The following is a 26,856-nucleotide window of genomic DNA, read 5'->3' as shown; positions in this document are numbered from 1 at the left end:
GCGAATTATTTCTTATAGGAGATTGATCTCTTTCCCCCCATGTATTTATTTATTAAATCATTTACTTATATCAGTATAGACTAACATATGTTTATTTTGTGTTTTGGGTTACAATCCAACAGCACATTTTTGTTGCTCAAATTGTTCCAGCTTTGGCCATTGGGAGTTTCAGCCTCATCTTATATTTTCCCTGCCCCTGTCCTGGAATCAGCCATTTATCCGAGGAGCCCTAGTTTCTTTTATTTGAGAACAGTATTTAGAAACCAACTTTGGTGCACAAAGTTCTTACTTGAGAAAACAATGGCCCTACCATAATTCCAGTTCTGATCATCTTTTTTCCACTGCTGTATATACACACATATATAAATTACATATTATATATAAGGAAACATATACATATTATATATAAACAAATACACATATATTTGTCTGCATGTGTATATATGTGTGTGTATATATATATGTAATTTTTTTTGAGACAGGGTCTTGCTCTGTTGCTCAGGCTGGAGTGCAGTGGCACGATCATGGCTCACTGCAGCCTCAACTTTCCAGGCTCAAGTGGTCCTCCCACCTCAACCTCCTGAGTAGCTGAGACTACAGGTGCTCTGCTAATTTTTGTATTTTTTGTAGAGATGGGGCTTCGCCATGTTGCCCAGGCTGGTCTTGAACTCCTCAGCTCAAACAATCCACCTGCCTTGGGCTCCCAAAGTACTGGGATTATAAGTGTGAGCCACCATGCCTGGCCCCGACACTTTATATTTAAAAAAATGCACAAAAATGGAAAGACCTTGACATTGAGCATGTTTCTATCCACTACCTAGATTCTGCCATTAACATGCTACTATACTTGCTTTATCACATATTTGCCCATCTATTGATCTCTTTATTCGCCATATCCCATTTTTGGGTGCATTTCAAAATTACTAACATAAATATTCTTCCCCCTAAATAACTCAGTGTGCATACCACTAGCAAGACTTCAATATGTGCCAGATCTTTTTCATTTGCTGTAAAACTTCATACAATGAAATGCAAAAATCTTCAGTGTACATTCTCAGTGCTTTGCCAAATATATACACCTATGTAACCCAATCACCATCAAAATACACAGAACATTATTATCACCCCAAAAAGTTATCTTATACCCTTGCCAGTCAACCCCTGCTCCCACCCTCCTGGAGGTAACCACTGTTGTGTGTGGTTTTTTCCCCCACTATTGGTTAGTTTTGTCTGTTTTAGTACTTATTATCAGAATCACACAATTTGTTCACTCAACATATTTTGGTGGTATATTAATTCAATTCAATCCTGTATAATGATGAAAATGAATGAACCACAACTACAACAGATACTAAAGATGACTCTAATTAGCCATACTAAGGGAAAGAAGCCAGACACAAAAGAATACATAGTAGATAATCCCATTTCATTTCTTTTCTTTTTTTTTTTTTTTTTTAGATGGAGTCTTGCTCTGTCTTGCCCAGGTTGGAGTGCAACGGCACAATCTTGGCTCACTTCAGCCTCTGCCTTCTGGGTTCAAGCAAGTCTCCCTAGCTGGGACTACAGGCATGTGCCACCACACCCAGCTAATTTTGTATTTTTAGTAAAGACAGGATTTTACCATGTTGTCCAGGCTGGTCTTGAACTCATGACCTCAGGTGATCCACCTGCCTCAGCCTCTCAGAGTGCTGGGATTACAGCATGAGCCACCGTGCCTGGCTTGTTTCTTTAATATTCAAAAGAAGCAAAAAATACGTTGGGCATGGTAGTGTACTTATAGTCCCAACTACTTGGGAGGCGGAGGCAGGAGGATCTCTTGAGGCCTGGAGTTCAAGACGAGCCTGGGCAACATAATGAGACCCCGTCTCAAAATAAATAAATAAAAGAAGTAAAAAATAATTTATGAAGTTATAAGGCAGGATAGCAGCTAGCACCGTGTAGGAGAGAGAAAGTAGTGATTGAGGGGGATCTTGTATGCTGGTTCTGGAATGTGATTTTCCTTGGCTTGGGTGTGGATTACACAGTTGAGGTGACTTGGCGATAATTCACTGGGCTGTACATTTACCACTCATGCCTTTGTTCTTGTTGCATCGTATGTTGCTACAGTGCTTTAAAAATAAGATACTTGTCATGTCCATCAATTTTGTGTGTGTGCACGACACTACTGTGTGTATTAGCTATCTACTGATATGTAAGAAATTACTCCAAAATTTAGCAGCTTAAACCCCCATATGTATTGTCTCACATAGCGTCTGTGGGCCAGGAATTTCCAAGTGTCTTCATTGGGTCGCGCTGGGTCCGGGTCTCCCGTAAGGTTGCATTTAGGATGTTGGCCTTGGCTTGACTGGGGCTGGAAGAGCTCCTTCTCCAATATCTCATTGGTATAGCTTCGATGTTTGTCCCTTCCAAACCTCATGTTGAAATGTGATGCTGATGTTGGAGGTGGGACCTAGTGGGAGGTGTTTGGGTTATGGGGGCAGATTCCTCATGAATGGCTTGGTGCTGACCTCTTCCTGGTGATGAGTGAGTTCTCACCCTATTAGTTCACTTGAGAGCCGGTTGTTTAAAGGACTCTGGCACCTCCTCCTCTCTTTCTTACCCCCTCTCTTGCATGAGACACACCTGCTCCCCCTTTGCCTTCTACTTCTACCATCAGTAGAAGCCCACTGAGGCTTCATGAGAAACCGAGCAAATGCTGGTGCCATGCTTGTACAGCCTGCAGAATCGTGAGCCAAATAAACCTCTTTTATTTATAAATTACCCGGTCTCAGGTGTTCCTCTGTAGCAGTGCAAAATGGACTAATACACTCATTGACAGGGCTATTGGAAGGAGATCTCAGTTGGTCTCCAGGTGGACTATTTATAAGGCTGTTTGAGTGTCCTCACATCTTGGCAACTGGCTTCCTCCAGAGCAAGTGAGCCACAAGAGCTCAGTATAATGTTTCCTAGGTTAATAGATGTCATTTATTGTGTATCAGCAGTATGTTCCTTTTTACTGCTAAGTAACATTCCATCCTATGAATAGATCATAGTTTACCAATTCTATTGATGGACACCAGGGCTGTTTCTAGTTTGGAGCTATTATGAATAAAGCTGCTAAGAACATTCTTCTATGACAGTTTGTGTGGGCATGTAATTTTATTGCTCTTGGATAAATACCTAGGAATGTAATTGTCAGGTTATGGGATAGGTACCTGTTTAATTTTATGAAATCTCTGAGATCTTTTTCCAAAGTGGTTGTACCATTTTACATTTTTATGACGAAGTATGACAGTTATAATTGTTCCATGTCTTTGTCAAAATGTTGTGTTGTCATTATTTTAAAAAATTTAGCCGTTTGAGTAGGTGTGTATTATTATTTCATTATAGCTATAATTTGCATTCCTATGATGCCTTAAGATGTTGAGCACTTTCTCATGTGCTTGCTGGTCATTTGTATATCCTCTTGCACACGCGCACGTGTGTGTGTGTGTGTAGTTCTATGAATTTTTTTTTCTTTTTGAGATAGGGTCTCACTCTGTCACCCAGGCTGGAGTGCAGTGGCATGATCTTGGCTCACTGCAGCCTCAACATCCTGGGATCAAGCGATCCTCCCACCTCATCCTACCAAATAGCTAGGACTACAGACATACCTGGGCCATTTAAAAATTTTTGTAGAGAAGGGGTCTAGCTGTGTTGCTAGGCTGGTCTGGAACTCCTGGGCTCAAGTGATTCGCGTGCCTCAGCCTCTCAAAGTGCTGGGATTACAGGTGTGAGCCACCATGCTGCCCTGCCTAGTTCTATGATACTTTATCCACTATGTAGTATTGTGACCAACACCATGATCAGGGCACACAACGTCACAAAGAAACTTGCCTGTGTTTTTCCTTCAGAGTCAGAATCCCCACAGCCCTAACCCCTGGCAGCCATTGGTATGTTCTCCATTACCGTAATTTCGTCACTTTGAGAATTTATACAATTGGAATTACATCATATGTAACTGTTTTGAGATTGGCTTTTTTTTTCACTCAACACAATGCCCTATCCAAGTTATTGTGAGCTATCCAAGTTGTGTGTGTCAGTGGTTCATTCCTTTTAATTGTCGAGTAGTAGTCCATTGCATGGACGTGCCACAGTTTATTTATCCATTTGCTAGTGGCATTTGGGTTGTTTCCAGTTTTTGATGATTGTAAAAAAGCTTCTGTAAACATTCCTGTACAGATTTTAAAAATAAGTTTTGTAAACAAAGAATTTCTCCTAGGGTGTGTAACTGGGAATGGGATTGCACATGGAAAGTCTATGTTTAACTTCATAACAAACTGTCAAACTTTTCTAGAGTTCCATTTTACATTCCTGCCTCCAGCCAGTGAGAGGTCTGGTTGCTCAGCATGCTTGTCAACACTTGGTATGGTCAGCATTTGTTTTGCCACCTTGCCAGGCTTCCTAGAGAGGTCGCTCTCTCTCTTTCTCTCTCCCCTCTCTCTCCTCTCCCCTCTCTCTCCTCTCTCCTCTCTTTCCTCTCTCCTCTCTCTCCTCTCATATCTTTTGCTTCAGTTCTTGCTCTGGTGGCCTGCTTTAGCTCAGAGATTTGCAATCTTGTTCTTAATCACAGGACCGTTTTACAACCTGAATCCTACACAGAATGCCAATAGGGAAGTCACATGATGGTGGAGCTGCTGGGCAGAGCTAGGCCCTCTCTAGACCTCATCACGTCTCCGACAGCTGTCCCCAGATGCCCCTCACATGTGAGGCCTGATGCCCACCCCCAGCACTGATGCCATAAACCCAGGGCCTCTGCCTGCAGCCTGAGATCTAGGAACACTAATATTTGCCTTATCTCCATATCTTACAGACCCAAGAAGACAGAAAAGAGAAATTATAGCTGAGAACATGTCAAAAAATCATTGTTTATGATTTTATACGCCATTGTTATACAGATAGTATTTTAGGAAAACTACCAAGATTGTTAAATGTGGCGGTTTATATTTGAAGACACAGCTATGCATATTGCTTAGGGGATTGGAGCATAAGGATGTATTTCTAAAATCCTGATTTTTCCATGGCAGATTGTCACCTGTTTGCTCGAACAGTGTTAGCAATTTAGATACTACGATGATGATGATAAACCAATGTTCAAGCTTTCAGCTAGAGAGTTTCCAGAATAGTTTTTCATCCAGCTTTAATCTCTTTATGAATCTGTTATGGCAGCAGTTCAAATGAGGAACGTGCTCCATCTAGTGGTTCTTTTTAACTATACAGTTTAAAATAAAATTTAAACATTTATTTGGAATAGGTGTTATTTTAAGTTGGTTCAAAAGTCAGCATAAAAAATAGAGTACTGTTTCCCATCTACTGAATTTTCCCACCTCCATCCCACGTACCCAAAAGGTGAAAACTGTCAGTTTCTAGTGTGTCCTTAAAGAAATTAAAATAAAAATACACACATATGCAAGCAACGTGTGTATTGTTAATCACTATTTCTGCCTACATAACATTACTCTCATCCTTTGTAGGGCATTTTGGGAGTGGGAATGAGAATAAACCTGTAATTAAAATGTCTAACACGTCTCTGTTGAGAAATTTATTTGATATAAGGAAGTTGGGTATTAATAGTTGAGAGCTGTTTAGTAATAGCCCACTTTCTTAAGTCCTGTTTTGTTTTGTTTTTTTTCTGAGGTGGGATCTCGCTCTGTCACCGAGGCTGGAGTGCAATGGCACGATCTCAGCTCACTGCAACCTCCACCTCCCGGGTTCAAGCGATTCTCCTGTCTCAGCCTCCCGAGTAGCTGGGATTACAGGCCCCCGCCACCACGCTTGGCTCATTTTTTCTGTTTTTAATAGAGACGGGATTTTGTCACGTTGGGACAGGCTAGTCTCAAACTCCTGACCTCAGTTGATCTGCCTGCATTGGCCTCCCAAAGTGTTGGGATTACAGGTGTGAGCCACTGTGCCGGGCCAAGGCCTGTTTATTTTATAGGTTTTGATCATTTCTTCAGCTCTTTTGGCTGATGTATATATTATCTATGCATTAGTGGCCCTCATCTACTGATGTGTCGTGTCTTATTTTTCTGCATGGATTGCACAGAATCATTACTAGGATTTGACACTTAGGAGATGTTTATAATTACGAGCAGGAAACCTTACCATGTGAGAATAGATGTGAGTTTGGGATTCTAAAATAGATGAATAACAATGATTTTATAGTAAAGTTACTGAAATGGAAATGTAAAGAAATAGCTAATAACCTGTGTTTCAGAATCTTACCTATAATGTACTTCATGGCATTCCCGTAGGCTGTGCTATCTAATTTTTGTAGTTTGAGGTTTCTCTCGATTCACATTTTTTCTTTTTGATTAAAGAATTTATAGTTTAACACATCTGAGTGTGTGTGTGTGCATATATATATATTTATACACACACACGCATAAATATATGTCTGTAATGCTCCATAGCTTACATTGTTCCATACTTATGCATACTCCTAACATGTGTGAAGACATTCAAAGAACCACATTTCTGGAAGTAGAATTGCTGAATCAAAAAGTAGGGTCAGAGCCAGGATGGTGGTGTGCACTTGAAGTTCTAGTTAGTCAGAGGGCTGAGGCAGGAGCATTCCTTAAGCCTAGGAGTTAGAGAATAGCCTGAGCAACAGAGTGAGACACCATCTCCAAAACAAATAAACAACCAAACCCCAAAAGATAGGTTCATTTGTAATTTAATTGATATCATCTAATTGCCATAAGTAGAGATTGTGCCAATTTATACCTTGCCTCCCTTCGTCCCACCCTCCCTCCTTCCCCTGTTCAGCCCTCCCCTGGGCTAGCATATGAGGGCGTCTGTTCCCCACAACCTTGCCAACCTTGATAGTGTGTTATCACAGTGTCTGGACTTTGTTCATTTGACAGGCAAAAATTGGTATGAGGCAAAAATTGGTATGAGTGTAATTTTAATTTGTGCTTCTTTTAATACATCTGGGAGCAGGGATTTTAAAGATATGTTTAAATGCCATTTGTATTTCCTATTGTGTGGTGTGGACCATCTGTTCAAATCGATTGTCCACTTGGTCTGGTTTTTTTTTGTTGTTGTTGTTTGTTTGTTTTATTTTTATTTTTTTAAATTGTTCTTTAAGTTCAGGGATACATGTGCAGAATGTGCAGTGTTGTTACATAGGTATACATGTGCCGTGGTGGTTTGCTGCACCCATCAACCCATCACCTACATTAGGTATTTCTCCTAATGTTATCCCTCCCCTAGGCCCACCACCCCTGACAGGCCCCAGTGTATGATGTTCCCTTCCCTGTGTCCATGTATTCTCATTATTCAACTCCCACTTATGAGTGAGAACATGCGGTGTTTGGTTTTCTGTTCTTGTGATAGTTTGCTGAGAATGGTGGTTTCCAGCTTCATCCATGTCCCTGCAAAGGACATGAACTCATCCTTTTTTATGGCTGCATAGTATTCCATGGTGTATATAAGCCACATTTTCTTTATCCAGTCTATTTTTAATGAAAGATAGGAGCTCAGTAATTAGGAGGATTGGCCCCTTTGCAATGACATCAGTAACAAATACTTTGTCTCAGTTTGTCATTTGTCTTTTGATATCCTTATGGTCTTTTTGTCATGCATAAATTTTTGTTATTAGTCACATTTATCAGTCTTTTCTTTATGGCTTCTAAATATTATGTCATATTTAGAAAGATTTCTTGGATTAAAATTATGAAATAATTCTTCAGGTTTTATTTTAATATTTTGTGGTTTTATTTTTCTTCATGTCAATTGTTGATCTATTTGGAATTTATTCTGGTACATGGAGTGAAATGGGGATCTGACTTAATTTTCCTTTCCAGTTGGCCACCCAGCTGGATATTTCAATAATGTTTGTTTTTCCCATGATTTGATATACCAGGTTTGTCTTACATATATTAAATTTCCATATATACTTACTTCTGTTTCTCAGTATTCCATTTTATTCTATCGGTCTATCTGCCTGTTTTGCACAATTTGAGTTACTTAAGGCCTTATCACACATCTTTTAAAAAAATTTTTTTTAAGGGAAATTTGCCCCTTTTATTTTTTCTTCAGCTTTTTTTAAGTTCAGGGGTACATGTGCAGGATGTGCACATTTGTTACATAGGTAAGCGTGGGCCATGGTGGTTTGCTGTACAGATCATCTCATAGTCTAGGTATTCAGCCCAGCATCTATTAGCTATTCTATCTGATGCTCTCCCTCCCCTAACCCCCCAAGACAGGCTCCAGTGTGTGTTGTTCCTCACCATGTGGCCATATGTTCTCATCATTCAGCTCCCACTTATAAGTGAGAACATGTGGTGTTTTGGTTTTCTGTTCCTGCATTAGTTTGCTGAGGATAATGGCTTCCAACTTGTCCATGTCCCTGCAAAGGACGTGATGTCATTCCTTTTTATGGCTGCATAGTATTCCATGGTGCATATGTACCACATTTTCTTTATCCAGTCTATCATTGATGGGTCTTTAGGTCGACTCCATGTCTTTGCTAATGTAAACAGTGCTGCAGTGAACATATGCATGCATGTATCTTTATATTCCTTTGGATATATACCCAGTATTGGGATTGCGGGGTCAATTGATATTTCTGCATCTAGGTCTTTGAGGAGTCGCCACACTGTCTTCCACAATGGTTGAACTTTACACTTTTACCAACAGTGTAAAAGTGTTCCTTGTTCTCTGCAACCTTGCCAGCATTTGTTGTTTTTTGATTTTTTAATAATCTCCATTCTGATTGATGTGAGATGGTATCTCATTGTGGTTTTTATGTGCATTTCTCTAACGATCAATGATGTTGAGCCTTTTTTCATGTTAGCCACATGTATGTCTTCTTTTGAGAAGTGTCTGTTCATGTCCTTTGCCTACCTTTTAATGGGGTTATTTGTTTTTTTTTTCTTGTAAATTTGTTTAAGTTCCTGGTAGACTCTGGATATTAGACTTTTGTCAGATAGATAGATTGCAAGAATTTTCTCCCATTCTGTAGGTTGTTCACTCTGATGATAGTTTCTTTTGCTGTCCGGGAGCTCTTTGGTTTAATTAGATCCCATTTGTGAATTTTTGCTTTTGTTGCAGTCACTTCTGGTGTCTTCATTATAAAATCTTTGCCCATGCCTATGTCCTGAGTGGTATTCCCTAGATTTTCTTCTAGGGTTTTTATAATTGTGGGTTTTACATTTAAGTCTTTAATCCATTTTGAGTTAATTTTTGTATATGGCATAAGGAAGGGGTCTAGTTTTAATTTTCTGCCTATAACTCGCCAGCTCTCCCAGCACAATGTATTAAATAGGGAGTCCTTTCCCCATTGCTTGTTTTTGTCAGGTTTGTGAATGATCAGATGCTTGTAGGTATGCAGTCTTATTTTTGAGTTCTTTATTCTGTTCCATTGGTCTATGTATCTGTTCTTGTATGAGTATCATGCTGTTTTAGTTACTATAGCCTTGTAGTATAGTTTGAAGTCAGATAGTGTGATGCCTCCATCTTTGTTCTTTTTGCTTGGGATTGTCTTGGCTATCTGGGCTCCTTTTTGGTTTCATGTGAATTTTAAAATAGTTTTTTCTAATTCTGTGAAGAATGTCAATGGGAGTTTAATGTGAATAGCATTGAATCTGTACATTATTTGGGGCAGTATGGCCATTCTCTGATGGTTGTATTTTTATGGGGTCAGTAGTGATATCCCCTTTATCATTTCTGATTGAGTTTATTTGATTCTTCTAACTTTTCTTCCTTATTAGCCCAGCTAATGGTCTATTGAATTAATTTGTTCAAAAAACCAACTCCTGGGTTCATTGATTTTTTGAAGTGTTTTTCACATCTCTATCTCCTTCAGTTCAGCTCTGATCTTGGTTATTTCTTGTCTTCTGCTAGCTTTGGGAGTTTATTGCTCTTGGTTCTCTTGTTCTTTTAGTTGAGATGTTAGGTTGTTAACTTGAGATCTTTCTATCTTTTTGATGTAGGCATGTAGTGCTATAAAGTTTCCTTGTAACACTGCTTTAGCTGCATCACCGATATTCTGGCACATCGTCTCTTTTTTCTCATTAGTTTCAAAGAACTTCCTGATTTCTGCCTTAATTTCATTATTTACCCAAGACTCATTCAGGAGCAGGTTGTTCAGTTTCCTGTAGTTGTGTGGTTTTAAGTGAATTTCTTAATCTTGAGTTCTAATTTGATTGCTCTGTAGTCTGAGAGACTGTTATGATTTCAGTTCCTTTGCATTTGCTGAGGAGTATTTTACTTCCAATTGTGTGATCAATTTTAGAGTAAGTGCCATGTAGTGATGAGAAGAATGTATATTTTGTTGTTTTTGGGTGGAGATCTATCAGATATCTACAGAACTTCTAGGCAACCCTCAAATATGTGAGAGTCCAGCCAAGGTCAGAGGAGCTGTCTGTCCAATTCATGGCTGACTGAAATTCATGAATGAGTTTAATTGATCCAAACCTGAATTCAGGTCCTAAATATCTTTGTTAATTTTCTTTCTTGATGATTTGTCTAATATTGTCAGTGGGGTGGTAATGTCTCCCAGTATTATTGTGTGAGAGTCTAAGTCTCTTCGTAGGTCTCTAAGAACTTGCTTTATGAATCTGGGTGCTCCTGTATTGGGTGCATGTATATTTAGGACAGTTGACTCTTCTTGTTGAATTGAACACTTTGCCATTATGTAATGCCCTTCTTTGTCTTTTATAATCTTTATTCGTTGAAAGTCTATTTTTTTCAGAAACTAGGATTGCAACCCCGATTTTTTTTTCCATTTACTTGGTAAATTTTTCTTTCTCTCTTTATTTTGAGCCTATGTGTGTCTTTGCACATGAGATAGGTCTCTTAAAGACAGCATACTGATGGATCTTGGCTCTTTATTCAGCTTGGCAATCTTTTCACCCATTTTATTGTCTGAAAAGATCATACTTTCTTGGGTTTAGAGTTTTCTTCACTATTTTTGTTTGTTTCTTTTTATACATGAATTTTAAAATCACTTGTTGGCATTGTTATTTGGATTATGTTTAATGTATGAATTGACATAAGGAGAATTGATTTCATTATGATATTGTCTTCTGTTAAAAAACATGGCACATATTTCTATTCGTCCAAGTCTTCTCTTGTATTCTTTAGGTATATTTAGATGAAAGTTTTTCAAACCTGCACCATCATTTGTAAGGTGGTTTACACCTGCATTTGTAAGGATGGTTTATTTTTATCCCAGAGACTCTAGACCAACTCCGGTCTGGCCAAATCAGCTAACTTCTTTGCTGTTTGATGGGCTGAACCATACCCTCTCTAGTGAGATCTGTGCCTCTTCCAACATTTTCATCTTTTTAGGTGCTCTCTCTCTCAGCCTGAGGGTACCATATGGAGTTTCCCTGTTTCTTATAGTGATTATTTTATCATAGTAATACTTTGTATTAAACTTTGTCTGTTTAACCTATTGCATGATTTCTTTCTTCTGATTGGCCCTAGACTGCTACATCTTGCGATTTATCAGTTTTTGTTTTACATATTTGAGGCTTTGTTGTTTGGTGTGTACACGTTTGGGATCGTTATGTCTTCTTTGTGGATTGATCCTTTTATAATTATAATGTATTTTGCTATCTTTAGTGATGTTCTTTTTTCTGACATCTACTCTAGCTGATATAAATATACCCACTTCTACTTTTTCTTTTTGATTAGCATTTACGTGGCTTTTTAAATCTTTTAGCTTTCAACTTGCCTATGTCATTATATCTGAAACGGATTTCTTGCAGATAGCATATTTTTAGACTTAATAAAAAATTCATTCTACCAATCTTTGTCTTTTAATTGTGGTATTTAAACCATTTACATTTAGGGTAATTATTGATATGTCAATGTTTAAATCTGCCACTTTATTATTTGTTTCTTCTGTCTCTTATTTCTCTCTCTTTTTTTTTTTTTTGCTTTCTTACCTTCCTGTGGATTATTTGAACATTATTTTAGGATACTGTCTTGATTTGTTTATTGTGTTTTAGAGTATATCACATTCTATATTTTCTTAGTGGTTGCTTGAGGTATTACAGTGCATACATAACTTACCGTAGTTTACTAATACTGTCCTACCACTTTGAGTGAAGTATAGAAACCTAACTTTCATTTAGGTTCCTTTACCCTTCCAATTTTAAAATATTTTTTTAGTCCTTTTTTAAAAATTTGAGACAGGGTCTCACTCTGTCACCCAGGCTGGAGTGCAGTGGTGTGATCTTGGCTCACTGCAACCTTCCCCTCCTAGGCTCAAGCAATCCTCCTACCTCAGCCTTCCAAGTAGCTGGGACTACATATGCACACAACCACATCCAGCTAATTTTTTGCATTGTTAGTAGGAACAGAATTTTGCAACGTTGCCCAGGCTGGTCTCAAACTCCTGGGCTCAAGCAATCTGCCCACCTCAGCCTCCCACAGTGCTTGAATTACTCACTGGCACTGGCCAAATTGTTTGAAGTATGTCTTCAACCTACGTGGAGTACCACATCAGATGGTTTTATAATTTTTTGCATTAGACATTGGATATTATTTCAAAAAGTCATGAATGAAAGAAAATCACTAAATAAGTGGTGGGAGAGGAAACTTAATGTTGTTAAAATTAAACATCATTTCAATCAAAATCTTGGAAAGTTATTTTGTGGATATCAACAACTGATTCTAAAGTCTATAAGGAGAGGCAAAAGACTCACAATAGCCAATACAAAATTGAAGGGGAAGAACAAAGTTGGAGGACAGCCACTACTGGCTTCATGACTTACTACAAATCTATGGTAATTAAAATAGTATAGTGGTGGTGAAAGAACAGACAAATGGATCAATGAAACAGAATAGAAGGTCCAGAAATGGACTCACATAAATAGAGTCAAGTGACCATTGACAAAGGAGCAAAACAATAAAATGGAGAAAAGATAGCTTTTTCTACCAGTGATGCTGTGATAAGTGGACATCAACATACAAATCCCACCCCCCCCAACATAAATCTAGACATTGACCTTACACCCTTCACAAAAAGTAACTCAAAATGGATCACAGGCCTAAATGTAAAATATCAAACCATAAAATTCCTAGGAGATCTAGAAGAAAGTCCTTAGGACTTTGCATTTGGTGATGACTTTTTAGATATAACACCAAAGGCATGATCTATGAAAGAAAGAATTGGTAAATTGAATTTTATTAAAAGGAAAACTTTATGCTCTGTGAAAAACAGTGTCAAAAGGATGAAAAGACAAGCTGTGGATTGGGAGAAAATATTTGCAACAGACACATAGACACGTCTAATGTAAGACTGTTATTCAAAATATACAAAGAACATTTCAAACTCAACAATAAGAAAACAAACAACATCATCAAAAAATGGGCCAAAGACCTTAACAGACACCTTACCAAAGAATATATATAGCAGGCAAATGAGCATATTAAAAATGCTCAACATCATATGTCAGTAGGGCAACACACATTAAAACAACAATGAGATACCACTACATGTCTTTTGGAATAATCCAGAACACTGACAACACTAAATGCTGACAACAAGAAGTCTTATTTATTGCTGGTAAGAATGCAAAATGGTATAGCTGCTTTGGAAGACAGTTTGGTGATTTCTTACCATATGGTCCGGTAATCATTTTCCTTGGTGTTTACCCAAAGGAATGGAAAACTTATGTGCACACAGAAACCTGCACATGAATATTTATAGCAATTCTAGTCATAATTTCCAAAACTTAGAAGTATCCAAGATGTCCATCAGTAGTTGAATGGATAAATAAACAGTGGTGCCTCCAGGCAATGGAATATTATTTAGTGCTAAAAAGAAATGAGGTATAAAGCCATGAAAAAAACATGGAGACTTAAAGGTAAGGACTTAAGTGAAAGAAGACAACCCAAAAGTCTAGTTGAAATACTGCATTATTTCAACTGTATGACATCCTGGAAAAGGCAGAACTATGGAGACAGTAGAAAGATCAGTGGCTGTCAGGGGTTGGGGGAGGCATGGCACAGAGGATTTTTAGGGCAGTGAAGCTACTCTGTATGATACTACAATAGTAGATACATGTCATTATAAATTTATCCAGACCCACAGAATGTACAATTCCAAGAATGAACCCTAATGTAAACTATGAATTTGGGTGATAATGATGGGTAATGTATATTCATCACCCATAACAAATATACCACTCTGGTGGGGGATTTTGATAGTGAGGGAGGCTATGCACATGTGGGGGCAGGAACTATATGGGAAATCTCTGTACCTTTTAATCAGTTTTGCAGTGAGCCTAAAACTGCTCTAAAAAAGTCTATTAAAAACCCGTAATAAGTAATCTAGTCTACTATATTTTTACTCATTCTGAAGTTATTTCTTTTCTGAAAGTTCTAACCTTCTTCTATCATTTCCTGTCTGTTTAGAGAACTACCTTTAGCCATTCTTTAAGTCAGCTTGCTAGCAAACATTCTCTTACATTTTTTTGGCCTGCTAAGATGTTTATTATTCCTCTTCTTCATTCTTGGAGGATATCTTCACTGAATATAAGATTTGCCATTGACAATTATTTTGTCTCTGTACTTGAAAAATGTTGAGCCACTTGTTTCTGGCCTCTGCAGTTTCCAATGAGAAATCTGCTATCATTCCATTGGTTTTCTCTCTAGCTGCCTTCAAGGTTTTTTCCTTGGCCTTAGTTTTCAGAAATTTAATTATTATGTTTTTTGACATGGGCTTCTTTGGGTTTAGCTAATTATTTGCTCAGCTTACTGAACCTGTAGGTTTATTATGTCTTTTACCAAGTAGGGGAAGTTTTTAGCTATTATATCTTATACTACTTTTTTGGTCCAGTCTCTGTCTTTTTTTTGCTTTTCAAAACTGAAGATGTGCATGTTGGCTCTGTTGCTATTGTCCCAAATGTTCCTGAGAAATATTTGTCTTATTTTTCAGTCTATATTTTCTTTGTTGTTCAGATTGAATAAATTCTATTGATTTGTGTTCCAGTCCAAAATAAAATATCTTAGATCAGGTTGCCTTTAAATAACAGAAATTTATTTTTCATATTCTGGAGACTGGGAAGTCCAAGATCAAGGTGCCAGAAGATTTGGTGTCTGGTGAGGGTCTTGCTTTCTGGTTCATAGATGGTGCCTTCCTGCTATGTCCTAACATAGTGGAAGGAGCAAGGCAGCTCTCTGGGACCTCTTTTGTAAGGGCATAAATCTTACTCATGAGGGTGAACTGCTCATGACCTAATCATCTCCCAGAGCCCCTACTTTCTAATATAATCACCTTCATGATTAGGATTCAACATATAAATTTTTGAGGACATACAAACATTTAGACCATAGCAATCTGTCATCAAGTTCACTGATTCTATTTTGTCATCTATACTGCATTCTTGAGTTCATCTAGGGAGATTTAAAAAATTTTGGTTATATTTTTCAGTTCTATGATTTCCATTTTATTCTTTTCTATAACTTGTGCTTCTTTGATACAATTTTCTGTTTTTGTTCCATTTATTTCAAGAGAAATTATAATTGCTTATTGAAGCGTGGTTATGATAGTCGCTTTAAAATCCTCATCAGATAATTCCAATGTCTGATTAATCTTGGTGTTGGTATCTGTTGATTTCTTTATCATTCATGTTGTGATGTTCCTTGTTGCTGTGATGGTTCTTAGTAAATTCTTTGTATGTGTTCTGATGGTTCCTTGGTATGATGAGCAATTTTTTATCATGTCCTAGACATTTTGGATATTTTATTATGTGGCTCAAGATTGATCGAATATTTTTAGCATGGAGTCCCTTGTTGAGGTATATTGAGATGTCCACTGGCCATGTATATTCAGCTTCCTGTTGAGCTGACTTACAGTTGTTGAAAAGGTATGGAGTAGAAATTCAGCTCCCCTCTTTGGCCCTGCCAACACCTACTCAGCTGATGTAGGGCATTGAATCTCACGGCCTCAGTTGCCTTCAAATGGGAATATGAGATCATCCCCTCCCCACTGGGCTGAGCTGCCATCAGGAGGGGGGAAGTTGAAAGCTGATCCATATCACTTTGTTGTCACCTGGTTTGGGATGGAAGCTCAGTTCTCTTCTGGGCGCTAATGACACCAGGGAAGGAGAGGGGTGAATTAAGTAGGTGAATGTGGTAGGAGATAGGGTGCCAACTGACCCCATCTCCTACCACATCCTTTTTCCTTGTTAATACCAAGTAGGGGTGAAGTCTCAGCTTCCCATTGGGTCCTGCTGATGGGGTGTTGGTATGAAGCAGGGTGTGACTAGACTTACCTTGCATATTCTTGCTAGGCTTTGTTGTTGCTGGGTATAGATGGCCACTACTGGACTCCACTAATGCTACCCTGGCACCACCTGCTTTTGCTGTGCAGGAGATAGAAGATCAGTTCCCTAATTGGCCCACCAAGGTGTATGCCTTGTCAGGAACTCAGACACTCCATCTGCTCTGCAAGACAAGAGGTGGAAGAGGTGGAAGACTAATTCTCCCCTCAGCCTTGCAGCGAGGAATGGGAGCGCCCCCTCCTGCTTTTGCAGGGTTAGGGGGTAGAGAGGAAGAGCAACGCCCCCCTGAAACTGCGGGAGAGGAAGAGCAGCGCCCCCCTGAAGCTGCGGGAGAGGAAGAGCAGCGCCCCCCTGAAGCTGCGGGAGAGGAAGAGCAGCGCCCCCCTGAAGCTGCGGGAGAGGAAGAGCAGCGCCCCCCTGAAGCTGCGGGAGAGGAAGAGCAGCGCCCCCCTGAAGCTGCGGGAGAGGAAGAGCAGCGCCCCCCTGAAGCTGCCGGAGAGGAAGATGGGTGTGTTTTGCTCTGGTGTTTTTCTCCTGTAGGGTGGGTATCTCCAAGAAGATTTTCTGTCATTAGGCCATCCTTTTCATATCCTCTGGCTCTGAAATGTAGCCTGAGTGCGGTCTTCCAGGCTCAGGCTGTGCGTTGCATGGAAACATGCTAGGTGGCCAAAGAGGAACCTCTCCTCCTGTGTCAGTTTAGGTTCATTGAGAAGTGGGCACCAAGATGAGACTAGATGTACAAGAGGTTTAATTGGAGAAAACACCTGTGAAGGTTAAGTGGGAGGGAGCTGGATTGGTGGGGAGAACCCCCAGAGCAAAGGCCGTCAGGTCTGGCCCCCTTGAAAAGAGAGGGGCAGGAAAGGGTTGATCTGCGAAAGCCACAGACCACAGTGAAGTGATGGCAAATCTCTGCAGGCAAGTGGGGGTCCCAGAGCAGGTCACCTCTTGGGCAGGCATGGCCTGACTCTAGAACCTTGTGAGGCTCAACCATCAGCTGGTAGCAGCCAAGAGATGAGCAGCCTCACGGTGAATGTAATTACCATCACTCCGTTAATTCGAAGGTGTGGCAGCTGGAGGCAGGTATTCTCAAAGGCAACCCTGAGTGGCAATCCTTATGGCCACTACAGTCCACCTCTTGTAACATGCATGACACTCCCTCTCCCCTATCTCCCAAATGCTGCTTTTAAGTCATCTCAGACAATTTTCAAAGCCCTGTGGAGCAGGAGGTGCTGCAGTCTTGTTTTAAGATGGTCTTGGCCGGGTGCAGTGGCTCACGCCTGTAATCACAGCACTTTGGGAGGCCGAGGCGGGTGGATCACAAGGTCAGGAGTTCAAGGCCAGCCTGGCCAATATGGTGAAACCCTGTCTCTACTAAAAACACACACACACACACACACACACACACACACACACACACACACACAGATTAGCTGAGTGTGGTGGTGGGCACCTGCAGTCCCAGCTGCTCGGGAGGCTGAGGCAGGAGAATCGCTTGAACCCAGGAGGCGGAAGTTGCAGTGAGCCGAGATCGCACCACTGCACTCCAGCCTAGGCAACAGAGTGAGACACCATCTCAAATAATAATAATAATAATAATAATAATAATAATAATAAGATGGTCTTGTCTGGAAATCCTGTCAGACATCCCTCCTGGTGTCTGACTGTATTGAACACCCAGTCTATGTAACACACACACTGTGCACAGTATCAAACAAGCGTTATGATGGACACAGCTTTTCTCTCTGAGCCCAGGGTCAAAGTATCCACAGCCTCCCCTCAGTCACCAATTATTGGCTGTCTTGTTTTGTATCTGTTCTTCACAGGTATGATTTAAGCTTGGATGAAATGAGAGCTTTGACAGTTCAGAGAGTGAGGTTTGCCATGGGTCTACCTCTGTTAAAATGTGCAGTTCAGGATCTGGTAAGTGTCACTGTTATTTTGGTATGGTGTGTGTGTGTGTGTGTGTGTGTGTGTGTGTGAGAGAGAGAGAGAGAGAGAGAGAGAGAGAGATTTTTTTTCTTTCCAACTTTTATTTTAGGTTTAGAGGGTACATGTGCATTTTTGTTATATGGATAAATTGGGTGTTATGGAGGTTTGATGTACAGAGTATTTCGTCACCCCAGTAGTGGGCACAGAACTCACGATAGGTGGTTTTTTGACCTTCACCCTTCTCCTACCCTCCTCCCTATTGTTTCTTCTTTGTGTCTGCGTGTACTCGTGCCTATTGTTTTCTTCTTTGTGTCTGCGTGTACTCAATGTTTAGCTCTCACTTATAAGTAAGAACATGCGGTATTTGGTTTTCTGTTCCTGTGTTAATTTGCCTAGAGATTTTGTTTTGTTTGCTTTTGTGACTTGCTAAGCCCATTGATCTCATGCTGAGGGCAGCTGACAGACACGTCTCGGTGGAGGAGAACGTCTTCCTCAGGCCCCTTTTCTGCCGCACTCCCACTAACCTAAGGAACCCTTCCTTCGGCCCACACATTCACTTCTCCAATCTCACAGGCAAGGGAATAGGAGTATCAGCAGAAGTAATAAAATATTTGTACACAAAACCAATATAATTTAGGGATAAAGTTAAATAGCTGGGAAATAGAAATAACTCATCTTAAGGGCTTTTAAAGCACTTTAGACTTATCCAAAGTTTATGTCTTATTTGTCTAAAAACTGTCATTCTAAATTTAGTGATATTATTTTAGTCAATTTAGCCTCATGAAAAAAGGAAGAAACAAAGAAAAAAATACGTGTTTAGTGAGTTCCTTTGTATCAGTATTAGGAATGATATATTTTAGCCAAGTTCATTCAGCTTCATGGCTTTCTTAACATTTTACATAGGAAAAAATATACCTCAGCAGGGTGTGGTGGCTTACATCTGTAATCCCAGTACTTTGGGAGGCCAAGGTGGGCTGATCCTGGGCAGAGCCCAGGAGTTCAAGACTGGCCTGGGCAACATGGTGAAACCCTGTTTCCACAAAAAAATGCAAAACTGGCCAGGCACAGTGGCTCATGCCTGTAATCCTAGCACGTTGGGAGACTGAAGCAGGTGGATCACTTGAGGCCAGGAGTTCGAGACCAGCCTGGCCTCAACATGGCAAAACGTGGCCTGGGCAACATGGTGAAACACCATTTCTACTAAACAAACCAAAACAAGACAAAACAAAACAAAAGTTAGCCAGGTGTGGTGGTGCACGCCTGTAGTCCCAGCTACTTGGGAGGCTGAAGCATGAGAACCCCTTGAACCAGGAGGCAGAGGTTGCAGTGAGCTGAGATTGCACCACCGCACTCCAGCCTGGGCAACAAAGCGAGACTCTGTCTCAAAAAACAAAAACAAAAACAAAACAAAACTCAAAAAGCCCAAAAAACTAAACAAAACAAAAACTAGCCAGGCATGGTGGCCCACACCTATAGTACCACCTACTTGGGAGGCTGAGGTGGGAGGATCGCTTGAGGCCCCGGAGGTTGAGGCTGCAGTGAGCTATGATCGCACCACTGCACTCCAGCCTGGGCAACCAGAGTGAGACCCTGTCTCAAAATGAACAAACAAACAAACAAAAAACCCCAAACCACCCCTCCTGTGAGAGGCCCTGGGGAGGAGCCTGAACTGGGATAGCTGCAGCTCAGTGGCGTGCTGAGGAGCCCGCCCTGTCCTGAAGCAGCCCAGCCCTCTCCCCACCCAGCATGGTCTGGGAGGGAGAGTCTGAGGATTGAGGGATGGAGTCCTCCTCGTTCAGGAGACCGCAGGGGCGCCTTTCTTTGTGGAGCATAGAATAGAGCTAGTGGAGGCCTGGGATCCATGCTTGAACGTAGATCCTTCTCCTTTCCCCACAATCCCACCAACCTTTGGTAGGTTGTCTAAGGAGACAAGGACCAATCCTGGAGTCTTCTCAGGAAGGAATTACAGGCAGAGCCTTGGCACCACCTGCACTGCAGTACTGCAGGCACCTCCACACTGATGAGGGCACTGCAGTGTCAGCTGAGCTGGAGAATGTGCAGATGGAGGTTCACTTGGCACAGGAAAACTCCCACATGACAAGAGTGGAGCGTGCTTGCAAAGTGTAAAAAAATCATTTCATACCGAGCAGTTTGGCAGAGATTTTCAAGCTAGGAAATTGCCTCTTGATGGAGCATCCATTTAGAGCTGTGAATACAACCAAAAAAGAAAAAAAAATACAAAAACAACCAACCTCTTTGCTGCCAACCACTCTCTGTATCAGACTAGCCTCCAAGTGCATTTGGCATGGGGCTGGTTGGAAGGTGAAATCTTGGCCTGTGGCCAGCTTCTTGCTCCCTTAATCAGCCCAACATGTCTGTGGCTTAACTTAGTGTCAATACTCGAGACCCGGACGTGAGAGCTGATCCCTTAATGAGGCTTGTTAATTGCCACCCGACCCGCTGAGTCTGAAGGATTAGCCTCTGTAATCTCGTTCCTGATGAAGCGTATTGAGCTCTGGATCCAATTATCTTCCTGTTTTCCTGGCTCACTTAGTGGCCTTAGGCAGCCTGGACAACTCTCTGTCCTGGGTGATTAGATATAATTCCTCCAGGAGGCACAGGATTGGCCCTAGACGATCCCTCCAGTCATTTCTGTGAATTATCTTGGCCTGTTTGGCACCTCTTTCTGTATGAATTCGCAAAAGCCAGTAAACCCGAAGGAAACCAAACTGTCCATCAGTGCGGCAGGCTCATCTCGCTGGGCGGATGTCATGAGACTCAGCGGCACACATCTGTGTTTGAAGGCTCTCAAATTCCACCCTGTAAAACAGCTGGAGGAGCTGTCCACATCCAGTAATTCTAGAAGAAGTGTTACATGATTCGTCCTGCCTCTTAATAAAACGATTGAGTCATGGCTGTCCTGCCTGCTCAGGGAGCGTGGCAGGCCCGTCTTTGTTTCCCTGGACCCCCTTTCGTGTTGCTCTTCACTTTTGTGGATGATCCGATGAGCTCTGAGGCAGAACGCAGTGTATAATGTGTAATGATGATGTTCTAGGGGACAAATGAGGAGGGAGTCTCATTCACTCCAGGTCTCTATGGACAGTCCGCAGGCCAAGAATAAGCCATTAGAATATTTCCACGCTGTGTTTTCCCCTCTGCCATCTGTAATAGATTTTAGATGTTTCAATCATTTTAAAGGGAAAAAACAGTATGAGTCTGATTGCAGAGTGTGCGTGCACACACACACAGACACACACACACACACACAGTGTGAACACTATCATTGTTCTCTGTGCCGACTTCTGCACCTGTTTCTAGTGACGTCACCTTTGTGCACCTCAGCCAAGAGCTCTCTTGTTCCCCTGAACTTTCCAGAATTGGATCCTGGGCAGGGAGAGTCACCAACTGCCTCTATTTCCAGATGCAGAGACAGAAGACCCAGGTCTTAACATCTGCTTTGTGGCAGTGTCTTGTCCTATGTGGGGACAGCTTCCTCAGAGATGCTCATCCCTGGAAGCTGACAGAGTCTGACAGCCTGCACTGATCTTCACCATAACAGACAGTGACAACTCAGGTTGACTGAGTACATGTTCTATGCCAGTCCCAGCACTAAGAACTTTAAATAGATGATGTCATTCAATATTCACAACATCCCTCGTGGCATTCCCATTTTACAGATAAGTAAACTGAAGCTGAGTAATTGGACTGAGGTTAGTTATACAATTAGTGAATTGTATATATAAATGACTAGTGAACCAGGGATTCAAACCCAGGTGCTCTGCTTCCTGAGCCCATGTCAAACAGGTGGTGCTTGGCTCTGTCTGCACGATAGAAACAGCCAGACAATTTTCAAAGCTCCTGCTGTGAAGGCTTTTGCTCGGGCCAATGAGGTCCTTCCAGGTGACCCACTGTGCATCTGGGGTTGAGGACTGCTGCACTATGCCTCCTTTCCTGCACCCTGTCTCCCCAAAATTGTTCCCATTAAGCATTTGGTCCCTATCAATCAGGGTTTGCGGCTGGCTCATAAGGAAACTGCATCTCAACATTACCTTTCCCCAGGAGGGAGCCAGCTGGGATGAGGCTACTTTCAGCCAAGTGTAGTGCGGGTTGGGGACAGATACCTGGATAATGAAAATCCTACCCCTGACTCCTTCCTCCCACCACCACTCTACAACCATTCTCTCTCTCACCCAGAGTTCTAGTTTTTATCCCCATGATCCACACGAGTGAGGGGCATAGTTGCACCATCATTATCTAAACCAGTGATTCTCAAAGTAAGGTCCTATGCGTCCCCAAGACCCTTTCAGGTGCTCCTTGGAAAGTATATGTCCAACTACGTGCATGTGAGACACTGGATATCCATCATAAACTTCAACCAAAACAACATAACACAACAGACAGCACAAAAGCAGACGTGAAAGTGCAGCTATCTTTTATTGAGCCAGATATTAAAACAATGTGAAACAATGCCATTCTTCTCATGAGTTTTTTGAAATTATGATTAGTTTTCGTAACAATTCTGCCATATGATAAATTGACAGCTATAGCCTGGACAAACAAAACCTCTTTGGAATCCTCAAAAAAGGTCCAGGGATCATAAAGGTTGAGAGTCACTGATCTAAATCATCTACTATTTTCTCAGGAAGCTCAGTCTCAGCAGATCAGAGGGGAACTAGTAGGACATTGGTTGCATTTCATTTATATTACATGTATTATGATTATTATTTTTATCAGAATTTTAGGTAATCTCCATTTGAGGTGTTTTTGTATTTAGAGAAATACCAGGTGGGTGATCAGATCTAAAATGGAAGAACGTTGTAAGGTCAGCTCACCTTAGAAGGTGTTTGGGAATGCCGGGGAGGATGGTTACTTTTCTACTCACACCCTGAGAGAAGAAACAGCCTTTCCCAGGAAGCATTTACATTTAAGCCCTGAGAGTGTTGTGCAAAAGGAGCTGAGCCAGGAATCTGCCAAGAGGCTGACATGCCTGTCCTGTCCCAGTCCCAACTCACCTGGGCCCCGCCCTGTTGCCCACAATTTCCAGTGCCAGCCCCAGTGAGTGCCTCAGACTGTGACCGCTCTACTCCCCCACCCATCCCGGGACTGGCTCCTGACTGACAGACAGACTCTGAGCTCTTGGCTCTGCTGCCCTGGCCTTGGCTCCCCCTTGGCCCTCTGGCTTCTGTTTGTACTGGAACCCAGGCTTTTCCTAGTGGGCTGTGACAGGCTCCCCTGGCTCTTAGTTCTATGTACTGTCTTTGGCAGGAGTCCCTGTCCCGGCTCCAGCTCCACAGACTTGGACATTGGCCACTTGGCCAGCACTTTGGTCAGGCCAGCCCTGGCTGCATGGGATATCTTGGAGGATTTGGGCAGAGACGATAGGACACAGCAGTCTGTTTACAGAAGTCCCTCTGTGTAGATTGGCACCTGAATGCAGTTGTCATCTGTGATAGCCACAGGGATTACTTGAAAGCGGGGCATGTCAGGGAGTGAGCTGGACCTGCCCCGGGACTCCAGTGCAGCTGGAATCATGGTGCTATTTGTTTTTTGACACTGCAACCATTCTGCATAAAAAACACCCTTTTCATTCTAAGCCTTCATTATTACTCGTGCAGTGAAATACTATGTAAAAAAACAATAATTATTTCTTGCTACCTTTTGCCAAGTCCCTTCCATGTGCCAGGTGAGGTGATTCGTTCATTGTATAATTATTTATTGAACACCTACAGTGAGCCAGGCATTGCTCTAGGGGCAGTGAACAAAGCAGGCAGAAATTACCTGTCTCAATGGAGCTTACATTTTTGTCTGGGAGGAGTCAGACTCTAAACTAATAAACAGTTAAATTTCTGGTATGTCAGATGCTGGGGACAAAAATCAAGTGTGGTAAATTGGAAAAGAAGAAGTTAAATAGTCTCTGTGAGCAAATGACAGGATCTTTTATGTAGAAAACCCCAAGATTCTACAAAAAATCTGTTAGAACTAAAAAATTCAGCAAAGCTACAAGATAAAAATCAACATGCAGAAATCAGTTGCATTTCTATACATTGATAATGAAGAATCCAAAATGAAATTGAGAAAACAATTCTACTTATCATAGCATCAAAAAGAATAACATACTCAGGAATAGACTTATCCAAGGAGGTAAAGACTTGTACATGGAAAACTACAAAATTGCTGAAAGTAATAAAAAGAGATACAAATACATTGAAAGGCATCCTATGTTCGTGAATTGGAAGACCTCATGTTGTTAAAATGTCAACACTACTAAAGCAATCTACAGTTTCAATGCAATTCCTATCAAAATCTCAAAGATGATTTTCGCAGAAATAGAAAAACGCATCCTAAAATTCACATGGAATCTCAAGGGACTCTGAATAGCCAAAACAATCTTGGAAAAAAAGAATAAAGTTGAAGGCCTCTCACTTCCTGATTTCAAAATTTACTGCAAAGCTACTGTAATCAAAACTGTGGAACTGGCATAAAGACAGGCGTAGAGACCAACGGAATGGAATAAAGAGCCCCTAGAAATAAAACCTCACATACGTGGTTAATGATTTCTGGCAAGGGTGTCAAGACCATTCAGTGAGGAAAGGGCAATCTTCTCAACAAATGACGCTGGGACAACTGGATATCTACAAGCCAAAATGTGACGTTGGAACTTACCTTACAGCATATCCAAAATTTAACTCAAAATGGATTAAAGACCTAAATGTAAGAGCAAAAACTAATAAAAAATTCAAAGAAAACATAAAGAAAGGGCTTCATAACGTTGGATTTGGCAATGATTTCTTGGATAGAACACCAAAAACACAGGCTTTTGGAAAACATAGGTACATGTTCAGAATAAAAATTATCTAATCATTAAAAACAATTTTAAAAATAGTAAAAATTTGTATAAAAATAAACTGGACTACATCAAAATCAAAATCTTTTGTGCGTCAAGGGACACTATCAACAGAGTGAAAAGGCAACACATGGAATGGGAGAAAATATTTCATGTTATATATCTGATAAGGGATTGATATCCAGAATAGATAGAGAACTCCTTCAACTCAACAAGAAAAAACCAAACAACTAGATTTAAAAATGGTCAAAGAGTTGGAGGATGTTTCTTCAAAGATATACAAATGACCAATAAACACATAGATGCCCAGCATTGCTAATCATTAGGGAAATGCAAATCAAAACCATAATGAGATACCGCTTTGCACCCATTAGGATGGTTACTATCCAAAAAAACACAAAAACCAAAAAACAAAAACCAGAAGAGAACAAGTGTTGGAGAGGATGTGGAGAAATTAGAACCCATGTGCATTGCTGGTGGTGGTGTGGGAATGTGAAATGAGGTAGCCACTGGGGAACACAGTATGGCATTTCCTTAAAGAATTAAATACAGAATTACAGTGTGATCCAGAAACTCCACTTCTTGGTATATTCCCCAAAGAAGTGAAAGCAAGGGCTCAGACAGCTGTTTGCACATCCGTGTTAATAGTGGCATTATTCCCAATAGCCAAAAGGTAGAAACAACCCAAATGTCAATTTGGCAGATGAATGGCGTAACCAAATGTACAAAATGTGTGTAATACATACAATGGGATGTTATTCAGCCTTAAAAGGGAAGATAATTTTAATACACACGATAACATGGATGAACCTGGAAGACATTATGCTGAGTGAAACAAGCCAGTCATAAAAAGATAAATGCAGTATGCTCTTACCTGAAGTATTTAGAGTGGTCAAAATCATAGAGATTGGAAGTGAAGTGATGGTTTCCTGGGTCTGGGGGAAGGGGCAAATGGGAGTTAGTGTTTAATGGGTGCAGATTTTCAGTTTGGGAAGATTAAGAAGTTCTGGAGATGGATGGTGATGATGGTTGCAAAACACTGTGAATGTACTGAGTGCCAGAGAATTGTACACTTAAAAATAGTTGAAATAGTTTTATGTTGTGTATATGTTCATTTTTTTAAGTGAAGATGTAAAGGTGCTCGGAAGAGTCGGAGGGACAGGTGGGGGCCTCATGATGAGGTAACATTGGAGCAGATGCCTAAGAGGTGGGGGAGCGAGACAGCTGGAGGTCGGTGAACAGCATCCAGGCAGAGGGAACAGCAGTCATGAAGGGCCTAAGGCGGGAGTGTCCTGGGCTTGTTAATCGAATGACAGGTGCCATGTGGTGTGAGCAGAGTGAGAGAGGAGGACAGAGGTGGTGACAACCAGGGAGATAGTGAGTCTCTGGAGTATGAAGGGCCTTATGAGGCATTTGATTTTCTTCAGACCGGATAAAATGGAAGGCCTTGGAAGGACTGAGTGGAGCAGGACCTGTCTGACTGGGTCTCCGGGCTGCTGGCTTAGGAGTATACTATATGAGAGGCAGGGCTGCAGACAGGGAGCTGAGCAGTCACCAGGGAGAGAGCAGTCACCAGGGAGAGAGGTGGTGCTAGCTGGGACCAGAGTGACTGCAGTCAAGGTGATGAGAAGTGGCAGGAATAGAGATTCTACTGAAGGTCAAGCAGTAGACAGACACTGATAATGGAAGTGGAGTGAGAGACAGGAAAGAAAACACGATTCCCCGGTATTTGGTCTGAGCAAGTCAACTAGAAGGATGGGGTCACCATATACTGGGTGGGAAGCCCAGAAGAGATGTTAGGTTAAATCTGGAGCTAGT

General features: G+C 41.2%; 1 protein-coding gene across 13 annotated transcripts in view; it reads left to right on the top strand.

Annotated features, from left to right (window-relative positions):
• The window catches only part of LOC105471812 (acyl-CoA oxidase like), a 382,094-nt gene that overhangs the window by 18,269 nt on the left and 336,969 nt on the right, over positions 1-26,856 (top strand). For 11 of the 13 annotated variants that reach the window (XM_071077117.1, XM_071077121.1, XM_071077118.1 and 8 more), the window contains exons 2-3: positions 16,355-16,806; positions 18,089-18,185. In XM_071077117.1, coding sequence (XP_070933218.1) covers positions 16,490-16,806; positions 18,089-18,185 — 414 coding nt within the window. In that variant the 5' untranslated portion in view covers positions 16,355-16,489. Of the gene's footprint in view, positions 1-16,274; positions 16,807-18,088; positions 18,186-26,856 lie in introns of all 13 variants that reach the window. The other 2 variants (XM_071077110.1, XM_071077116.1) reach the window with 2 other exon arrangements.

Source organism: Macaca nemestrina, chromosome 13 (assembly GCF_043159975.1).
Source record: "Macaca nemestrina isolate mMacNem1 chromosome 13, mMacNem.hap1, whole genome shotgun sequence".
Taxonomy (NCBI): domain Eukaryota; kingdom Metazoa; phylum Chordata; class Mammalia; order Primates; family Cercopithecidae; genus Macaca; species Macaca nemestrina.
This window is presented reverse-complemented; position numbering and strand designations above follow the sequence as displayed.